Source organism: Natator depressus, chromosome 9 (assembly GCF_965152275.1).
Source record: "Natator depressus isolate rNatDep1 chromosome 9, rNatDep2.hap1, whole genome shotgun sequence".
NCBI classification, from domain to species: Eukaryota; Metazoa; Chordata; order Testudines; family Cheloniidae; genus Natator; species Natator depressus.
In genome coordinates, this window is record NC_134242.1 from 88,397,101 (window position 1) to 88,416,042 (window position 18,942).

General features: G+C 43.1%; 1 protein-coding gene across 4 annotated transcripts in view; it reads left to right on the top strand.

The window, feature by feature from the left end:
* Window positions 1-7,107: 7,107 nt before the first annotated feature.
* SEPTIN6 (septin 6) overlaps window positions 7,108-18,942 on the top strand; it is a 42,671-nt gene continuing 30,836 nt past the window's right edge. The window contains exons 1-2 of one of the 4 annotated variants that reach the window (XM_074962568.1): window positions 7,108-7,126; window positions 15,264-15,378. Coding sequence is in view for 3 of the 4 variants with exons in the window: in XM_074962565.1 (XP_074818666.1) it covers window positions 7,663-7,692; window positions 15,264-15,378 (145 nt within the window). In the remaining variant the exon portion in view is untranslated. Of the gene's footprint in view, window positions 7,127-7,572; window positions 7,693-14,388; window positions 14,416-15,263; window positions 15,379-18,942 lie in introns of those variants that run through there. The other 3 variants (XM_074962565.1, XM_074962566.1, XM_074962567.1) reach the window with 3 other exon arrangements.

Sequence of the window (18,942 nt, forward strand, 5' to 3'; positions counted from 1 at the left end):
CTGGTGGTAAAATACAAAGGTCCTGCTCTGTCTCTGGCATGCCAAAAATGTCTAGTGGTACAGATATCTCCTTTCATGGTTGTCTGGCCTATTAAAGGGCCTATGGGCTGTCATGAATATTGACAATACAAATACCCAGCCTCCTTTGTCCATATCTAACTTCCTCACCTTAATTATGTTGCAGTATCCTTATACTACAGATTAGTATACTAATGGTCTTGACCTATTATCATATGTACATCAATTCACTGCCCAGGCAAGTTTATGGTTAAGCATCTGCAAACATTTCTGTCCTAAAATAGCCAAGACTAGTATCAGTTCAATGTTCCTGGTATCATTTTGTACACACTCCCCTTCCCTTCCTTCCCAAGCACAATGTTCCCAGTACTCCAAAACTCAGGGTCACTGCTGGGCCACTTATTTATGCTAAAGTTCATAGGCCTCAAAGCCTTATGCTAACTGCTTAATGCCTTACAGGTTGTAGGCCTGTAGGTTCCTTGTGTGATTGTTAAATGAAATGCTAAGCTGGCTCTATAGGCTACACTCAAGCAGTTATTAAACTTCTTCTTAAACTTCTGTCCCTCTTATAGGTAATTATAGCCTGTGATCAAGTCACCCTTTAACCTTCTCTCTAATAAGCTAAATAGATTGAACTCTTTGAGTCTTTCAGTATAAGGCATGTTTTCTAATCCTCTAATCATTCTTGTGGCTCTCCTGACTTGTGTATATGGCTCTCACTAGAAATGCACCCATTCACTAATGATTCCCCATTCACAATTACATTTTGATACCTGTCTGTTATCTAGTTTTCAATCCATTTAATATATGCCTTGTTGATTTTGTATCGTTCTATTTTTTAATCAAAATGTCACATGATACTAAGGCAGAAGGCTAAGTATGTTACATCAACACTATGACCTTTATCAACCACACATGTAATCTCATCAAAAAGAGATCAAGTTAGTTTGACAGATCTATTTTCCATAAACCCATCAACACTGATGGTCCAGAGAGCTCCTTGGCCGGGTCTTTTAAAACTCTCAGATGCAAGTTAGCAGGATTTAACAATGTCTGACTCTAGTAGTGACTGTTTAACATCCTCCTGAGTTACTGTTGGAATGGAAAGTATTTCATCAACATACGATAAGAATACATCATCTGACTTTTCCCAAAATACGAAACACAAATATTTATTGAATACTTCTGCCTTTTCTGCATTACTGACAATCTTTTGGGGTTTTTTTTTGTTTTTGTTTTTTTCAGCCAATGTAGCCTTCTTTCTCAGTTGTGGAATTGTGGTTTTTTGAGCACCTAGTAAAATATTCTTAAACAGTTTCCAATTAGCATTCATTTTTTTTCTATTTAAATTTTCTCCCAGATGATTTGGCTCATAATTGTTTTCAGCTTTGTGAAATTGGCTCTTTGTAAAATACCAATTATATAGATATTACTGGTTTGGACTTTATTCTGTTTCCACATTACAAACATAACCAAGTCATGATCACTTGCACCAAAGTAACCACTAATTTTTAGTTCTGTGATAAAGATTAATTAATCTATCAAGATGAGGTCTAATACAGAATTCTTCTGTTGAATGCAACACTTTTTTAATTAGGAAATTGTCATCTATAATTTTTAGAAATCCTGAGCATGCTTTAGTACTGGCAGCATGGGACCTGCAGCTTATATCACTCAGACTGATAAATATGAAGGACCAAATCCTTTCTTCAGATAAACATGCTCATAAAAGTCAATAAGAGTTGTGCTCTTATGGCAAAGAATTTGGCCCATAGAATGTACTGAGATGGAAAAGGTCTATTTGATTATAGAGGAACTATTGCCCCTTTAAATGAATGAGGTCTCTCCACTGATTTAATGGCTGTTGAATCAGGCCCTTAGTCCATCCCCCACAGGGACCAACACATTTCCAAATGTGTTGTCCTGACTGGTTTTATGATACACTTCATGGGACATAGAAGTAAATAGCAAAACTGCTACTAGTTAGACTGGGGAAAATAAAAGACTTTTCAGTTGTCCACTAAAAAGCCGGGCACGTTTTGCTTTTTCAATCTGATGAATGAGAAATGTGACAAGTGGTTAAATATAAGGTTATGAGGTGCAAAACTGGTTGGAAAACAATTCCCAGAGAGTAGTTATCAGTGGTTCACAGTCATGCTGGAAGAGCATAATAAGCAGGGTCCCGCAGGGATCAGTTCTGGGTCCAGTTCTGTTCAGTATCTTTATCAATGATTTAGATAATGTCATAGAGAGTACACTTATAAAGTTTGCAAATGACACCAAGCTCGGAGGGGTTGGTTGCAAGTGCTTAGGAGGATAGGATTAAAATTCAAAATGATCTGGACAAACTGGAGAAATGGTCTGAAGTAAATAGGATGAAATTTAATAAGGACAAATGCAAAGTACTCCATTTAGGAAGGAACAATCAGTTGCACACATACAAAATGGGAAATGACTGCCTAGGAAGGAGTACTGTGGAAAGGGATCTGGGGGTCATAGTGTACCACAAGCTAAATATGAGTCAACAGTATAACGCTGTTGCAGAAAAGCAAACATCATTCTGGGATGTATTAGCAGGAGTGTTGAAGCAAGACACTAGAAGTAATTCTTCTGCTCTACTCTGCACTGATTAGGCCTCAACTGGAGTATTGCGTCCAGTTCTGGGCGTCACATTTCAGGGAGGATGTGGACAAATTGGAGAGAATCCAGAGAAGAGCGACAAAAATGATGAAAGGTCTAGAAAACATGAACTCTGAGGGAAGATTGAAAAAAATTGGGTTTGTTTAGTCTGGAGAAGAGAAGACTGAGGGGGAACATAACAGTTTTCAAGTACGTAAAAGGTTGTTACAAGGAGGAGGGAGAAAATTTGTTCTTCTTAACCTCTGAGGATAGGACAAGAAGCAATGGTCTTAAATTGCAGCAAGGGAGGTTTAGGTTGGACATTAGGAAAAACTTCCTAACTGGCAAGGTGCTGAAGCACTGGAATAAATTGCCTAGGGAGGTTGTAAAAATCTCACTGGAGATTTTTAAGAGCAGGTTGGACAAACACCTGGCAAGAATGGTTTAGATAATACTTAGTCCTGCCATGAGAGCAGGGGACTGGAGTAGATGACTTCTTGAGGTCCCTTCCAGTTCTGTGATTCTATAATGTGGACTTTATTGCAGATTCAATGTCTGACATTGCTGGCCATGAAATTTATAGACTGAATGTTATGGTCTGGTATTTTCACAGGTGACTAAGGGATTTAGATGTTGAACTCCTCCTTTCTTTAGGAGTTGGGTACATAATCCTCTTAGGCATTTTTGTAAATTCTGGCTGTAATCATTTGCATCAGACTATATTTAAACTTTTTTAAAAAATAAGAAACAGTGAGAGACATTAATCCAGTGCCTAGGAAAGATCAAATCATTTTGATATACCCTGGACAAATATACAAATATGTAAATACTTTCTTTTAAAAATCAAAGAATTTACTGAGACTCACAGATGTAAAATACTTAAATCCAAGCCCTAAACCATGAACCAGTCCCCGAGAAGTGTTTACAAACACTGCATTAGCATAGGGTGCCATGTGTTATCCAGATTATAAACTGAGAATACACTTTTAACCAATGAAGTGTTTTTTTCCTGCAAAGTCCATAGTTTCTCATTGTGTGTGCATTCTGTTAGTCCCTTGCTCTGCTGTGGGTAGCAACAGCCCACTCTCAGATTAATACGAATTTGATTAAACTTCCAAAAAGAGTGGATTAGGAGTTTTATTTAGAAGTATAAATCAAATATTGGTAGTTTTTGTTTACTGAGCTCATTGGTGGAAGTTATGTGTAAAACACAGAATGAAACGTGGGATGAAATCTTGGCTCCAGTGAAGTCACTGTAAGTTTTGCCATTGACTTCAATCCCGCAAAGTTTAGATTAGACCTCCTGCAGTTCTGGTAGGTCACTTGCAGATTTGCATGGGCTTGATGCTGCGGATCATTACTTGTGTGAGTTGCCCTTCTGCATTCACATATATTAAGAATTAAGTCCAATTTTAATAGACCAGCCACAAAGTTTTGAAAAAGGAGTTGGAAAATTAGTGTCTCCTGCTGCAGGCAATCTAGACAACATCTTTTGCAATGGAACTAGTCACATTATAAGCACATCAGCAGTAGAGAAGCGTGTGTGGTCCCAAAACAATATTGTAAGCACCTGATTGCATTCACCCAAAGGACCCTATGGTTCTATGAGTTAGTGATTCCCACAAGGAGATGAATACTTTCACTTTGCATCAAACTCACTGGGAGTTGAGGGTATTCAAAACATTATTGAATGGGCCTGATCCTGTACTACTGAAGTTGATGGATACTCAGCTCTTACAAGGTCACACAGGCTCAGTCCTGCACTGGGCTCTATTAAAGTGGTCTCTCTTGTGCCCATGTGGAGTCCCACTGAAGCCACTAGGACTCTATATAGGCACAGGCTGAGACAGAGAATCCCAATGGAGGACTGGAACCTCAGTTGCCTAAGTATGGATTTTGGTGCCTAAAGTTAGCCACTCAAATTTGAAAATGTTGGCCCTAGTTCCCAGACTGAGCAGAGCGGTGGCTCCTATTGGCTCCTTTGATGGTCATGAAAATGCCATTTCATGGAAAGCATCAGCTGCTTTGCACAGAGGTCTGGATTTTGCAGACTGGCAGCTGGAAAGAGTGGCTGATAATTGACGTGACAAATTGCAGGACTCTGACAAAGTAAGGGACTAAATCCATATCCTAGTGAAGTCATTGGGGGTTTTGCTGTTGAGCTGAGTTGAATTAGGAATTTGCCCATGATCTTTGTTTTTCGGCTGTTCTGTAGGGAAACTGGACTTCATAACTGAGGTACTGTGTTAAGACACAAAGCTGATGATGGGAACACATCAACATGTTTAACTTCCGTATCTTTGCCAGTATTATCCAGATCCTTCCTTTCTCTTGGGCAGGGATGTGCAGAGAAGGGTTTCATCAAAACATTCCCCACTTATTCTGCAATGGAGCCCAAGTAAAAGGGGGGCATGTGCTTGCACTGTGAGTGAGTGACTCACTTTGTTCTCCCATTTAGACAAGAATGTTTGATCTTAACCATAATCAAGGCCAGAGACACCCAGCATACACCAACCTGCATGGTGCTAGCCTTTTTTATATTTTGTCCCTGAAATATGCTGAGTACATGGATAATATTCCCCCCTTTTAGAATACTTGTCAGGTGTTTATTTGTCCTCTTTGGCAGGCAGGGGGCCATGAATGAGGGGATTGCTCCTTCACAGACAGGGAAATCACCCCAACTCTCCCTTCAGAGGGGTGGCAAATTTTTAACAAGGGGGCTGTTTATGGTCCCTCTTATCACATCAGTATTGTGGAGACTCGTTCTCACCATTGGGAATTCTTCTCACCCAGAGCTGCAAGCTGCTTGTTGTTATGTGTTTACAAAATATCTGAGTTTGGCTCAAGAATGTGAGTTATGATTTTGTTTGATATGTAACTATTTATTCCCATCTCTCACACGAGTTTTTATTTGAATCTCTACTCTTTCTTTAAAACGTTTCCTTTTGTTTTGTAATGGAACTCCAGTGCTGTGCATAATACAGGAGTGGAGGTCTGATAAAACTGGTAAACTAGGGCATACTGTTCCTTTGGGAGCAGAGGCTCTCTGGTTTCTGTGGGTATCCAGTGATCATGGGTTCATGTTGAAGGGACTCAGGGATTGGGGTCCATCCATTATCAACCTGCAAGGCAAAGACAGGGCTGGTGTAGCCCAAAGGAGACTGCTTGAGTGGCTGACAGGCTGGTTGTGCTAAGGAGCTAGCACAGGCAAGGCTCCCTCATGCTGGAGGCAGGTGGTAACAAGGAGGCGACTCAATCCTGGTGCCCTGAGAAGCATCCCAGCCACCACTGTCAATCCAAGCTGTCACCTCCCAGGTGTGCTGCAAGAACTGGTGTGATCTGAATTACAAAATGAGGCTATGCTCTTGTAATGGACCCCTGCTCATGTGTGGGGCCCCATGACTGTGACGCAGCTTTGCACAGGCCCCGGGATCTGCCAGCATGCATTTTATCACAGGATGGGGGCCTTTAGTAGATGAAAGTAATATAGTTGATGTCATATATTTGAATACAGCATTTATACCGTCTCTTATGGAATCTGAACTGAAAACAATGCATGTTGGCTTGAGTAAGAACACTAGCCCGTGGACTGAAAACTGGCCAAAAGGTGTTAAACCAAAGGTAGCGATAAGCAGAAATGTATCCTATTGGCGGAGATGTGTAATGCAGTGTCATTGACAGTGAGGTAAGCACCAGTCATCCTGGGAGCAGCTCCGTGCACCAGGCTGGATCCTGGGAGCAGCCCCATGTTGGTGCATTCAGTGCTTAATTTGTAACAAAAGGGGTGCTGGGGCTCAAGCACATGTTTTAATTTAATAACTGATGAGGGGCTAAGAACTGCCATGCCCAGAGGTGCTGGGATTTACAAACTGCCAAATCCAGAGGTTCTGGGATTTACAAACTGCCACGCCCGGAGGTGCTGGAGCTATGAATTGCCACGCCCCGAGGAGTGGGGCCTCAGCCCTGACACCAAATAACCACTGGGTGCATCCCTCTGCATGAGCAGAGCACCCCTAGGGGCTCCACCGACAGGAAACTCAAAGCTGGTGGCCTTATTTAACATCTTAATTAATAACCTGGAAGCCTGGAGTGAATTGTCTGTCACTGAGTTCATCACAGATGATGCTAAATTGGGACTGAAGCAAGTTCAGAGAACAGCAACCAACAAAAAGGGGGGGAGAGACTGAATATTGAGGAAAGATTAAAGGAGCTGACCACCCCTAATGCAGCACATGGCAGCAGCCATCAGAAATTTTAAAGGGAGTAAACACCAAAATGGGGCAGGAGCTATTTAGTGATGCACACGCGAGAAGGGAGATGAAGGCAGGGAACAAGGCTTGAAATGCAGGAGGACTGAGGAAGAAATGGGGGCAGTGCTGCAGGATCAGCGGGGGGAGGGATGCATCTACTCCCAGCAGCAGGGCAGGGCTGAGATGGGAGTCTGCATGGCCCAGGGCTGCAGGCCGCCGTGTGCATCCCCTGCGGGCAGGTGATGGAGGAACGCTTCCCCCCCGGGGGGGGACAGGGCGGGCGGTGCTGCAGATGGCGGAGTCTGGCCTGGGGGGGCCCCGGCAGTGGGGCAGAGCTGAAGCTGGCTGTGTGTGTGCGGGGGGGACAGCAGGGGAGCGCATTTCCCCCCCCCCCGGCTAGCGCAGGGCTCGCACCGGCCCCCCCCCAGCTCGCGCGGGGCGCTCCGCCGCCCAGACACATTGTAGCCGAGAACTCGCCCAGAGCTCGGGCCGGACCATTCCGAGCCGGGGGGGGGGGGAAGGTTCAGCAGCTCGCATTTCGGGGCGCCCGGCGGGGCGGGAGCCGGCTCGGGGCCAGCCCGTGGCCACGCGGAGAGGGGGGGCGGTGCGGAGGGGCGCGGGCGCCGTGCCGGGGTCGGCCTGCGGGGCGCGGAGGGCGGGGCTGCTGCTCCCCCCCCCCTCGGGCGCAGTGGGCGGGTCCCGGGGGTAGCTCGGGCTCCCGGCCGCGCGAGGGGGCGTTTCCTCTTCGGCTTCTGGCGGCGGCGGCGGCGGGGCCATGGCGGCGACCGAGATCGCGCGGCAGGTGGTGAGCGCGGGGCCGGGCTGCCCGGGCCGGGAGGGGGCTGCCGAATGAATGGCTGCCCCGAGCGGCGCCGTCCGGCCCCGGAGCCCGGGCTGCGAGCGGGGCTCGTGCCGCCGGGGGGGCCCCGAGCTGCTCCCCGGGCCCCCGCGGAGCCCCCTAGGGGAGATGGGCGGGACTGGAAATTGGGCGGTGCCCGGGCCCCGCGCGTCCCCGTTGCTCCAGAGGCAAAGTTTGGAGGCGAGGTCTGCCGCCGGGTAGCTCTGTCGCTCTCATCCTCCCTCTCCGCCCCCCCCCGGGGGACCCCCGCTTTCACCCCCTTCCTGGATCCCCCTTTTCCCGGGGGACCCCCGCTTTCACCCCCTTCCTGGATCCCCCTTTTCCCGGGGGACCCCCGCCCCCTACTTTGCTTTCCCAGCTCTCCATCGCGGAGAGGGGGGCAAGTGTGGCCCGTGTTCAGAGGGGAGAGTTTCTGTGGCTGCAGGGCTGTGCTGCATTTGCAGCTCATCTGCTCTCTGTCCTGTGTAACTCTCTGTGCCACCGTGAAAGCCAAAGGGACTCGTGAACCCGACAGGAAGGATGGGTCCATGGTTAGGATGCTACCCTGGTGCTTGGGAGACTGGGGTTCAATTCCAGGCATGGCCACAGGCTTCCCTGGGACAAGTCACTGTGCTTCACTCCCCCCCCCCCCCTGCAAAAATGGTAATAGCCCATCCCTGCTTTACAAGGGTGTTGTGATGTTGCATACAGGGCTGGAAGGCGCTCTCAGTGCATGCGGTAGCGGGATGTAAGTGGGGAAGGGTTCCGAGTAAATCCGCCCTCTGTTGAGGATGAGAGGAAGTTGTACGCATGGTTCTAGTGGTGGTGCAACTAGTACATCCTATCACTTCAGGGTATGTTTGCACAGCATTTTGGAGCCCATGGGAGCAAGCCCCGCAGCCCGGATGGACCCACTTGGGCTTACAGGACTCATGCTGATGCTCTAGAAATAGCTGTGGTGATGTGGCTTGGGCTCTGGCGCCTAGGGAGGGAGATAGCTGTTAGAGCCCAAGCTATACCTTTAAAATGCTATGTAGACAGCTGTTTTTAGAGTTCTATCACAAGCCCAAGTCTGTCAACCCAGGCGGGGAGGCTTGTTCCCACAGGCTCCAAAACACTGTGTAGATATCTCTTAGAGGTTAGACGTGAAGGGCCTGTGAGGTCATCTTGCCATAGGTGGACATTGGAATAGAAGGTTAGCGTGGTATTACCACCAAGGGCTATCCTTGGTTGATCCTGAAGTTCTTTTAACAATAATGTGGCTTTATGAATAAACGCTGGCATTCGTATAGTCGCACTGTCCCTAACTCACTCTGTTATGACGAGATGTTGCGTTTATCTAATCTTGGATCAGAAGGCTTCACAGGAAAGTGACTGGTGCCAAATCCATCATAAATGCAGTAAGAATTAACTTTTACATTCGCAGGATTAGGGACGTTAGCAAATTTTCTGTTTATTTCTAATATTAATGGGAAAGTCTTTTGCCACTTCCATTGCCGTGAATCCTTGTTAACTTGGCATTATTTCCCATCCATAAAGAGCCATACTTTACCATTTTTGTTCTTAGCTTATTAACAGCTCACTTTGCTAATAGACTTTTGAATCTGTCCCGCATTGCAGACCTCACTTAGGACGCAAACAAGGCTCTTCCACCCTTGTCGATTTTGGGCTGCTCTTTGCATGTCCCTGTGATATTAAGCACCATACATTTTCTCTTTCTGAGTAGTATTCGATTTAGCTCCTTTTGCATTTTCCTCCAGCTGCTCATGGCACACCTGCTCTGGCTTCATTCTTCGCACATGTCCCAAATATTTCCATCTCCTTTTCTGGATAACTCTAGCTATAAGGGGTTGTGGAACCCGGATGAATCTCGGCATTTGTTATAAATTGATTTCATTTAATACCTAGTATTTTTCTATGGCATTTACTGTTGAAGGCATTTAGACATTTGTCTGTACTTTTGGCGGATTTCCAGCTTTCATATCCATATGTTAAGATGAACAATTGAGTTGAATATTCAGTTTGGTTTTTAAACTGTAAATTTTCGATGACCACATCTTGGTTAAACTGGTGATTGCAGCCTTTGCCTTGCCAGTTGGTGACATTATTTCCTTCTGGACATCCCCCTTGGCATATTGTCATGGTATGAAAATTGGCACACTTCTTGTATTTCTTTGCCTTCTAAAATAAAATTCAGCATTGCATTCTCGTAAAGGGATGTTGCTCAGGACTGTTAAGCACTCATGTGATGTGGCATGGCTACTGTTGCAAGGCAAGGTAGACAGCTAGCTATTCACACTGTGTGATTTAAAAAAAAATATTTTTTCTTTAGACAGATGAAAAAAATGAATGTGTCACAAACTGAAAATGTCTTTATCCTGATAGATGATTCATGCTGTCGTGGGCCAAGACTTGAGGCAGTGGTTTGTTGTGCAGTCAGTCGTAGCATAGTGGAGAAGAAGAGCACTGTTATCTTTTGAGAGCAGTTTAAATTGTATAAGAAGGATGGGGGGTTGGATGGCACCAGGGATTCGTTGCAGGGATACATAACCTTTCATCCCTGTGTTGTCACTTTGATACCAGCCCAGGTCAGTAGTAATGGAAAATTATTACCACTTAATGGCTGTTGAGTGATCTCTAGGGAATAAGTGTGGTATTGATCCAGTTTTCAGGGAACATGTATCCACAACACAAAAATGATTGCTGTTATTGTCAGCCTTTGCTGAGATGCAAAGAATGAACTCCCCCTTTACCTCTAGAAGGCAGTTCTTTCTGCTCATGGTTGAGGTACCTTAGCAGGGCAGTGTAGATGAGCTTTGGCTACCTTCTCTGTAGATGAATAGGGTGCAAGTCTCGGTGGTTGTGAATGACACCTTTCATGAGCAATAAAGTCCTGATCCTGCAAGCTGATCATCATGGGCAGAAGCCTAGTGCCAACGTGGGGCCTATTTGAAGTCAATGGGTCTCTGCTTGGATGAAGGGGTTCATGTTGGGGAGAGGAGGTCAGCTTGCAGGATCAGGGTCTAGATTTGGATAGGAAGCTGTCATATGTAATTTATATAGTATAAGATTGAAAGTAATGGGAGGAGGGGTGCTGAATGGTTTTTTTTATCCAATTTTTTTGGTTGAGGGGAATTTTTCCTGGGAAAATATCCAAATAGTCTGACATCTCTGCAATCTTTGGCAAGGGCATCAAAAAATGTTAGCAGTGGAGCTTCAGAGTCTGAAATTGCAGAAGCACTTGACTGTTCTTGGATGTTGAATGGATGATCAGTGCAATCAAGTTAAACAGGAGACGGCCATAATCTTTTCTTGGTGAATTCAAAACCACTTTTTTTTTTTTTTTAAATTAACCTACTGATTTATTCAGTAATAGCTGGGAAAGAAAAAGAAACATGAAGCCCTTTTCCTCCAAAAGTGTAATGCAGGCATCTGAAGTATAGATGTTTACACTGCCGACCAGGGATTTCTGTCATTGCATAAAAGAACCACATACTTGTACAATTCAGAAGTAGTCAGTAAAAGTGCTGTTATAGGCTGTCTTCTGATCAGAGCAAACCGGGGTCTAAATTAAGTAGGTATCATAACACAGGATCTTGCTCCCAGCAAGTGAAGTTGCTTGAAAATTCTTCTCGCTTAAAAAGATTTTCACTTCATCTTTATCTGTTAAAAAGTTAGATACTTCCTTCCTAGACACGGTTATCAAAGGACAAACTTCTTAGAAGAAACAGTCAGATAATGGCCTTACCCAGATAAGCTCTTTTTTGTACGAGTTTCTGGACAATTTCTTTGTTAACAAACATTAGAAAATGTGTGCCCCAAGTTTTACATCCTGGACTCTACCTTAAAATTCTTATTAAGGGCAGTCCATGGCAGAAGCTCTTGAGTGCTCCAAGCAAATGCAGGACAAAATACTGCACCGACTGAAACATTTTCCTTCAGTTTTGAGCAAAATTAATTCAGATCTGCACTGAAGCACTCAGGATGATTTGTCACCCTCACTCATACCTTGTTTATGACCTAGACATTACATGTAGCAATATTCTGAGTATTGAGTCTTCATTTTGTACATTGAGGCTCTGGTCCTGAAAACATGTATTTGCATAAGTAGGCTGTGGGCAAACAGAACATTTTTGGCCCATGAGTCTCCTCTCCCCACAGATCTTCTCATTTCTGATGATTTTCTGGTATGCCCCAAGCAGCCTGAGTCTAAACCCTTACTTTCCAATACATTTCACTGCTTCTTATTTCTCAACTTCTGGACTAAAGTGCCAAGGAAAATTAGTGGAGCTTTCTTAGGTGAGCTCCACTATATTTCATAGGGATGGGTTTCATTTTATGGCTGTTCTAATTTCCATATTTCAGGGCTGTTTATTGTTACAACTCTCCTTCTTTAACAGTGTCTAGCAGCCTGATATTCCAAGTTATTTTTACATAGTCTTTGTGTTTTAATGTGGAGGTTAATGTGCTATGATTAAAAAGTTACTTACATGATATTTGCTGCTTTGTCTGTAACGGATATGCAGTGTGGTTTAACAGCATTTTAAAACCACAGGTGACTAGAGAAGAGTGAACAGGAAGTGAATGGTAGCTAGAGTTCTGCTTGGTGAAATATGCCTTGCCTCTTGTTTTTTATGGGTAAACTTTTTTGTTCCATCTATATCACATCTATATTTAGGGATGAAGAGAGAAAATGTGTTCTGAATGAGAGCCTGTACTTCCACCCACATTCCCTGTAGCAAATCGGGTTGGATTCTTAGAGTTTCAGTGTTTTAGGTAATATTTCAGCACTGCAGATTTAAGATTCGGTATTGAAAATGCACTTGATATTTCTCCCTGTCTCTAGTTAGAATCCTGTTTGTGATTCCTTCTCTGTTGATTTTGTTAGTGCTCATCAGTGGGGTGTTTCCAACAGGGTACTGAGGTAGCGATGCACACTTAGTGGAGACAAAACAGTGCCTGAGATTATTCTGTTGGTTTTTATTTTACTGTGTGTTAACATATGCTTGCAAAGGCTGTGTGTATTGCAACCTGATTCACCTCTTCTTCCTCCTGTGTATAATATTGTCTTATTGGTACTCCTTTTTGAATTACTAGAATGCAGAGCTGCATACTCAGAAGGCCTTTGAGATAAAATAAAATCCCTTGGGTGACTAGAACGGATTCCTCTAATAAACATGTGATTTGGAGGCAAGGTGCTTTGGAATTCATCAAGCGCCATATTTGGTGAACATGTTGGCAGGAGGAAGCAGACGCGCACACAAAATATGGCTGGGGGAACATATTTATACATAACAAGGCTGTAAATATGGCTAATGGCTGGAATGTATCATGGAGCCTCAGATTAAAAAAAAAATAGCAACCATGTCGTAGTCTATTCCAGATGCATTTCTTGAGAGCGTTTTCCCTGTGCTAAAATATCGTTTAGTTCAATGAAAGAAAAACACATTTTATGGCCTCTTAAAAAAGAATTTTAGATATGTAAAGATATTCATCTGAGAGACGAAAAAAAGAAAAGGAGGACTTGTGGCACCTTAGAGACTAACAAATTTATTTGAGCATAAGCTTTCGTGAGCTACAGCTCATTTCATCGGATGCATTCAGTGGAATGAGCTGTAGCTCACGAAAGCTTATGCTCAAATAAATGTTAGTCTCTAAGGTGCCACAAGTCCTCCTTTTCTTTTTGTGGATACAGACTAACACGGCTGCTACTCTGAAACTAAAAAAAGTGACATGGATGCATTCTCTCACACTGGTTTTGGCCACCTGTTTAATGTAATACTAACAAACTAATGATGTGTTTAAAAAGCCAAATGTGAATTTTCTGCACTGGAGATTGAAATGCCTTATTTAGGGAGATGCCTTGAATGAGAGAAATGTCATTGTGGGGGAAAAACTGTTCTTGCTATCACATTTGCATGCAAATATATGAGATTAACACTGAAATACAAATTTGGATGAGTCAGGCCTGGAATATGAACCTTTGCAAATAGCTTAGGTATTTTTATGCAGATTTCTAGCTTGTGTCCAGAATGGCTTATCGTAAGTTGACCTTTGTGCAGTAGCCAGGTGAACTTTTCAAAAAGGCTGGCAGTGAGAAGTGAGCTACCTGTTTGCTGCTCTGTGTATCTGGGATGGGGGGATGGATAATCCGTTTTGTTTCCAGGCTCATCTCTCTCTTTCACGGGCAGGTGCAGGAGTCGGAGTAAGGACCTGTGTCCTTTCGCTCCTATCCCTTCTGCTGAAGCTCCTGAGGTGGTGCAGGCATAGCTGTTGGTTTGTTTTTTGTGGTAGTGCTGTTTGTGGCCCAGGAATGGATGGAGCCTTGGGGAAGCCACTCTCCCTGCATTGTTTCTAGCGGACCCAGTGGAAAACTGGGAGTTGCTGCTGTTTGAAAGTCTCTTCTGGGTTTGAACCAGTGCAGCTCTATGGGGATTTAGCTACTGGAACCAGGCTGCCAGTGGTCGGGGGTGGGAGAGTGTTGCTGAGGAGGAGTCATTGTTGATGCAAGGCTCTGTGTGACTCCAGGGGTTGGGATTTTCTTTCTCTACGGATCCCCACGATCGAGATGCAGCACTCATGCATGCCCCAAATCTCTTCCATCTGAGAAGACTCGCATTTAGAAATTTGTTCAACTCATGGAGTTTTTCTGGACCGTCTGTTGCCTCTAGTGGATAAATGTGCTGGAAGGTACATGGTCTGCCAACAAACACTAATTATGTATAGTATTGTCTGTAGCTTGGACAGCAGCAATCCCAGAAGTATAATATGTGGAGATGGAAAAGACCTGTTAGGTCACCTAGTCCATCTATCTGCAGTGTGGGTTTATTCCCTATTGGTCCCTGCAATGATGGCAATTGTGTCTGTTGCTAATTGTCATTATTAGGATTTTACTGAACTCTAATCGGTTAACTAAGATGTTTGCATTTGCATCAATATAGAAAATGTTGCCATATTCAACAGCTTTCCATTCAGGTTGTGTTGGCAGCAACTGTTACAATACTTACACTGTACAGCTGTGTTGTGTTTCAGTTGTCTGATTATTGGGTAAGGTTACAACTTTGTTACTAATTCTTTCTAGTCCTCAAGTTATACTGACATTTTATTACAAAATAGCTATAATTACTGATTAACTTCTGTTTTCCATGACCCAGGGGAGGGTCATATGTGTTGCTTCCATTATAGGGAAAGTCTTGAGTGTCCCGCCCATCAAAACTTTAAAAAATTATAAATAAACTGTATACACACACAATTGCAATTGTTTAAACATAGTTCTCTAATATATTTCTGTGGCAAAGCAATTTTGCAACACAAATGGAATCAGGTATTTTGTGTGCATTGTCTGGAGCGGTTTATTAAGCAGTGAGGGAAGTATGTTGACAAGAAGCAAAGATTTATAATATGAACAGATCTGTTTTTGGACTGCTCAATAGAAGGAAGAAGTGACACATTCCTCTTGGGAGGTCTTAAAAAGTGTATATCAATGAGTGTGTTGTACTTAGAAGTAACTTTTAAAAATGTGTTTTAAATCATTCCAGGGTGAAGGCTGCCGTACTGTCCCTCTTTCTGGACATGTGGGATTTGACAGTTTGCCTGACCAGCTGGTTAATAAGTCAGTTAACCATGGCTTCTGTTTCAACATCCTGTGTGTGGGTGAGTATTTCCATTCTGGGAGATTGTATTGATGAACAAGGCTGCCCTGCAACCAGAAGTCATGTATAGGTAATTGGGTGAACAAGGTAGCTTTAAGAAAAGGAGTACTTGTGGCACCTTAGAGACTAACCAATTTATTTGAACATAAGCTTTCGTGAGCAACAGCTCACTTCATCGGATGCATAAAAATGGAAAATGCAGCAAGGATGTTTTTATACACACAGACCATGAAAAAATGGGTGTTTATCACTTCAAAAGGTTTTCTCCCCCCACCCCACTCTCCTGCTGGTAATAGCTTATCTAAAGTGATCTTTCTCCTTACAATGTGTATGATAATCAAGGTGGGCCATTTCCAGCACAAATCCCGGGTTTAACAAGAACATCGGGGGGAGGGGGGAGGAAAAAACAGGGGGAAATAGGTTACCTTGCATAATGACTTAGCCACCCCCAGTCTCTATTCAAGCCTAAGTTAATTGTATCCAATTTGCAGATGAATTCCAATTCAGCAGTCTCTCGCTGGACTCTGGTTTTGAAGTAGCTTTGATTCATTCAGAATGCAATTTTTTTTGGTCATCTGATCCATTTTCAGTAACTAAATGAGATTTACTGGCACTCTGAGAAGTCTTCTGCTGAAGTTGTGGGGGAATGTAATGTGCAATTCTACTGAGCAAAAGAACTGTAAAAATAACGTATAAGATCTCTGGCTTTTTTATTTTGGGGGGGAGGGATTCCCCCCCCATATTTTAATGCAATGCTTTTAGTAGAAAATAAGCTGTTCAAGTCAAATAATTTGATATGAGGCCGCCTTTGGATTGCCAGTTATTTAAACAATAATTGTACTGGTCTTAAAAAGCAAACAATGGGGTTTTTTTTGTTTTGTTTTCTTTTTCCCTATCCACTTTTTTTTGTACTTGTGTATGTGTGGGCGTGTGTTTGCATGGGAGTTAAGTTAGTGTTTGGACCAGGCTTTGTGTATGTCTGCATTGTCCAAGCTGCCCTCACACAGCTCTGTCAGGGCACCTCAGTCATGGTATGCTGTTACTGTATGATTTTATATCTTATCAGTATAGTATCTGATGGAGTCCGTATCATCTTTTGTGGGATTACAGCACCAAATGGCCCTTTTTTAGCACAGGTTGAAAACTGTATGAAATTAGGTACTGGTGTCACAGTTCGGATGAACATTCCTTAATAACTAATGGAACAAGACTACCATACTTCCGCTGACTGACCTAAGCCCACCCTCCAGAGGTGAAGAGTAAGTGTGTTCGCTGCTTTGCTGCTGCTGTTCCAGGTAGACTGCTCCTGCAGATCTCTGGTTTCAAAGATCTGCTGATAGATGAGGGCAGGGGCAAAGGAAGAGATGATTCTAGTGCTTAATAAGAACAAAATTTCCCCCTCAAATCCTAATCAAGACATGTCTTGACTCTGACAGTTGGTGCTCACTCTGTATGAAGTTCTCTCTAGGTATGTCTACACCGCAATAGAACACTTGCGGGCCTGTGTCAGCTGATTCGGGCTTGCCAGGCTGTAAATTGCAGTATCGATGCTCAGGCGGCTCTAACCCAAGCCTGAATGTCTACACTAGAGTTTTATAGCCCTTCAACCCAAGCACTATGAGCCCATGTCAGCTGACACTGGCCAGCTGCAGGTGTCTTACTGCAGTGTAGACAGACCCTTCCTGTCCATGAAAGATCCATGCATGCAATGCAGTGTGTGGCGCTTATCCACTGTGGAGTTCATGAGAGAAATTCAGACAGGAAGAGCAGAATGGTGAGAGATGAGCTCTGCCAAATGGAGCTCAGAGGAAAACTTTCTCTTACAATGGAATTCCTCTGAGAAGATAAACTTCATTAACAAATGGAGGGGTCATTGTCTGGCTCAGCTGTGAGGTGATTCCAGTGCATGTGTTTGATGTACCCTGTTGACATCGTAGATAAAACACTGTTCCCAAAGATGGAACTCTAACAGTATTTTCTTTGCTGTTGTGTTGTTTTACTCTTCTTTCTTTTGCAGTTAAGGTGCAGTGTTTCCTCTAAGATATAGATGTGATGGCAGGTTTCTCTTTAGGTTATGTATTCTCCTTGATATGTGGAGAGCAGTTGAATACTACTGCTTGTTTTTTTACTGTATGCAGGACAAAACTTTAACATACTAATCAAACATTAGTCAATATGAATAACAAGTATTAATAACAAGATTAATATTATCACAGTGAATATTATAAGTATTAATAATGCTGCTCATATAAATAATCATTACAGAATAGACACTTCTGCTATCTTAGCTTCATTTTCTGTAATTACAATTTTTTTTAATGAACTTTACTAGGAAAAAATCACGTAGATGGCTTGGCAAAGGGCAGAATATAAACTTTCTTCAGCCTTATTTGAATGGTTCAGGTTGTTCAATGTTTGCTTTTCTTATAAGTTTGGGTTAAATTCATGTTAATAAAATCAAACTCCTTAGCATTCTGAAAAAATAACTTTCTCCTCTTCATTTGTCAGGTTTAATTAACATAATGGCATCATCAGTTCTTCTCATCCAGAAAGCGTTCCAGGAAAGCAGTAAAGATGTGACATTTTAATGCAAAAACACAACAAGGGAAAGAATAGCTTAGTTTTGTGCCATTTTGGGACATCTTAAAACATTAAAAAAAGGCATAAACTGATTCCCCCCCCCCTTTTTTTTTTTTGTGTGTGTGCTAACCTCTTTAATACACCATACTGATGGAGGGATAATTCTTTTAACAGGAAACGGTTACTCAACTAGTTTATAACAAATTGCATAGTAAGACAGTTAAATATGAAAGAGCAACATTTAAACACTTCAATCTCAAGTAACCTTTGTTGGAAAAAGGAGACTATGTAGATATTTTTAATAGATACCGCATTGGTTGTAAGCCTGTTATTCTGCTCTCACTGAATCCCTTAATGTGATTACATTTTATTAAGGAACGATTTGGAAGTGACTTTTAATGATTAATTCAGATTAAGGGCCATTTTCAGCTGTCTTCTGCTGAAACTGATCTTTGATTTGAGATGAAAGCCAAAAATGGTAAGTGAAAAATAACTGAGCAACGTATTAGAAGCCATGAGGTTCACGAACAGAATCCCTGATAATTATCCCTCAGTGTAACCGTTTCCATTCCACAGCTTTAGTAATAAATGCTGGTTGCCTTCCACTTCAGGGTATTACTTGGATAAATATTTTGGTGCCTCAGACTGTTTCCTTTTTGCTGTCAACATTATTTAGTGACATGAAGCGAGATGATAGAATTGGGTGGCTGCTGAGCTTCAATACAGGCCAGTGCACATTATGGTCATGTTAGACTAGTATTCCACTGTACACAAGTGGTTCCTCCCGCTCAGGGAATCTTTAAAATGAAAATATCTGCTCCTCTTGCATTTGGAGCTGTGAGAAACTGACACAGCCCCCACACTGGTACTTGATCTCCTAGTTTGTGACACAGCCACTCTGGGAAAAGAGACCCAGCTCCAGCAGATAAGAATGGTCTCGAGTTTTTTCACAAACTGTGTTTCCCAGTTTCGCACGCCTACGCTT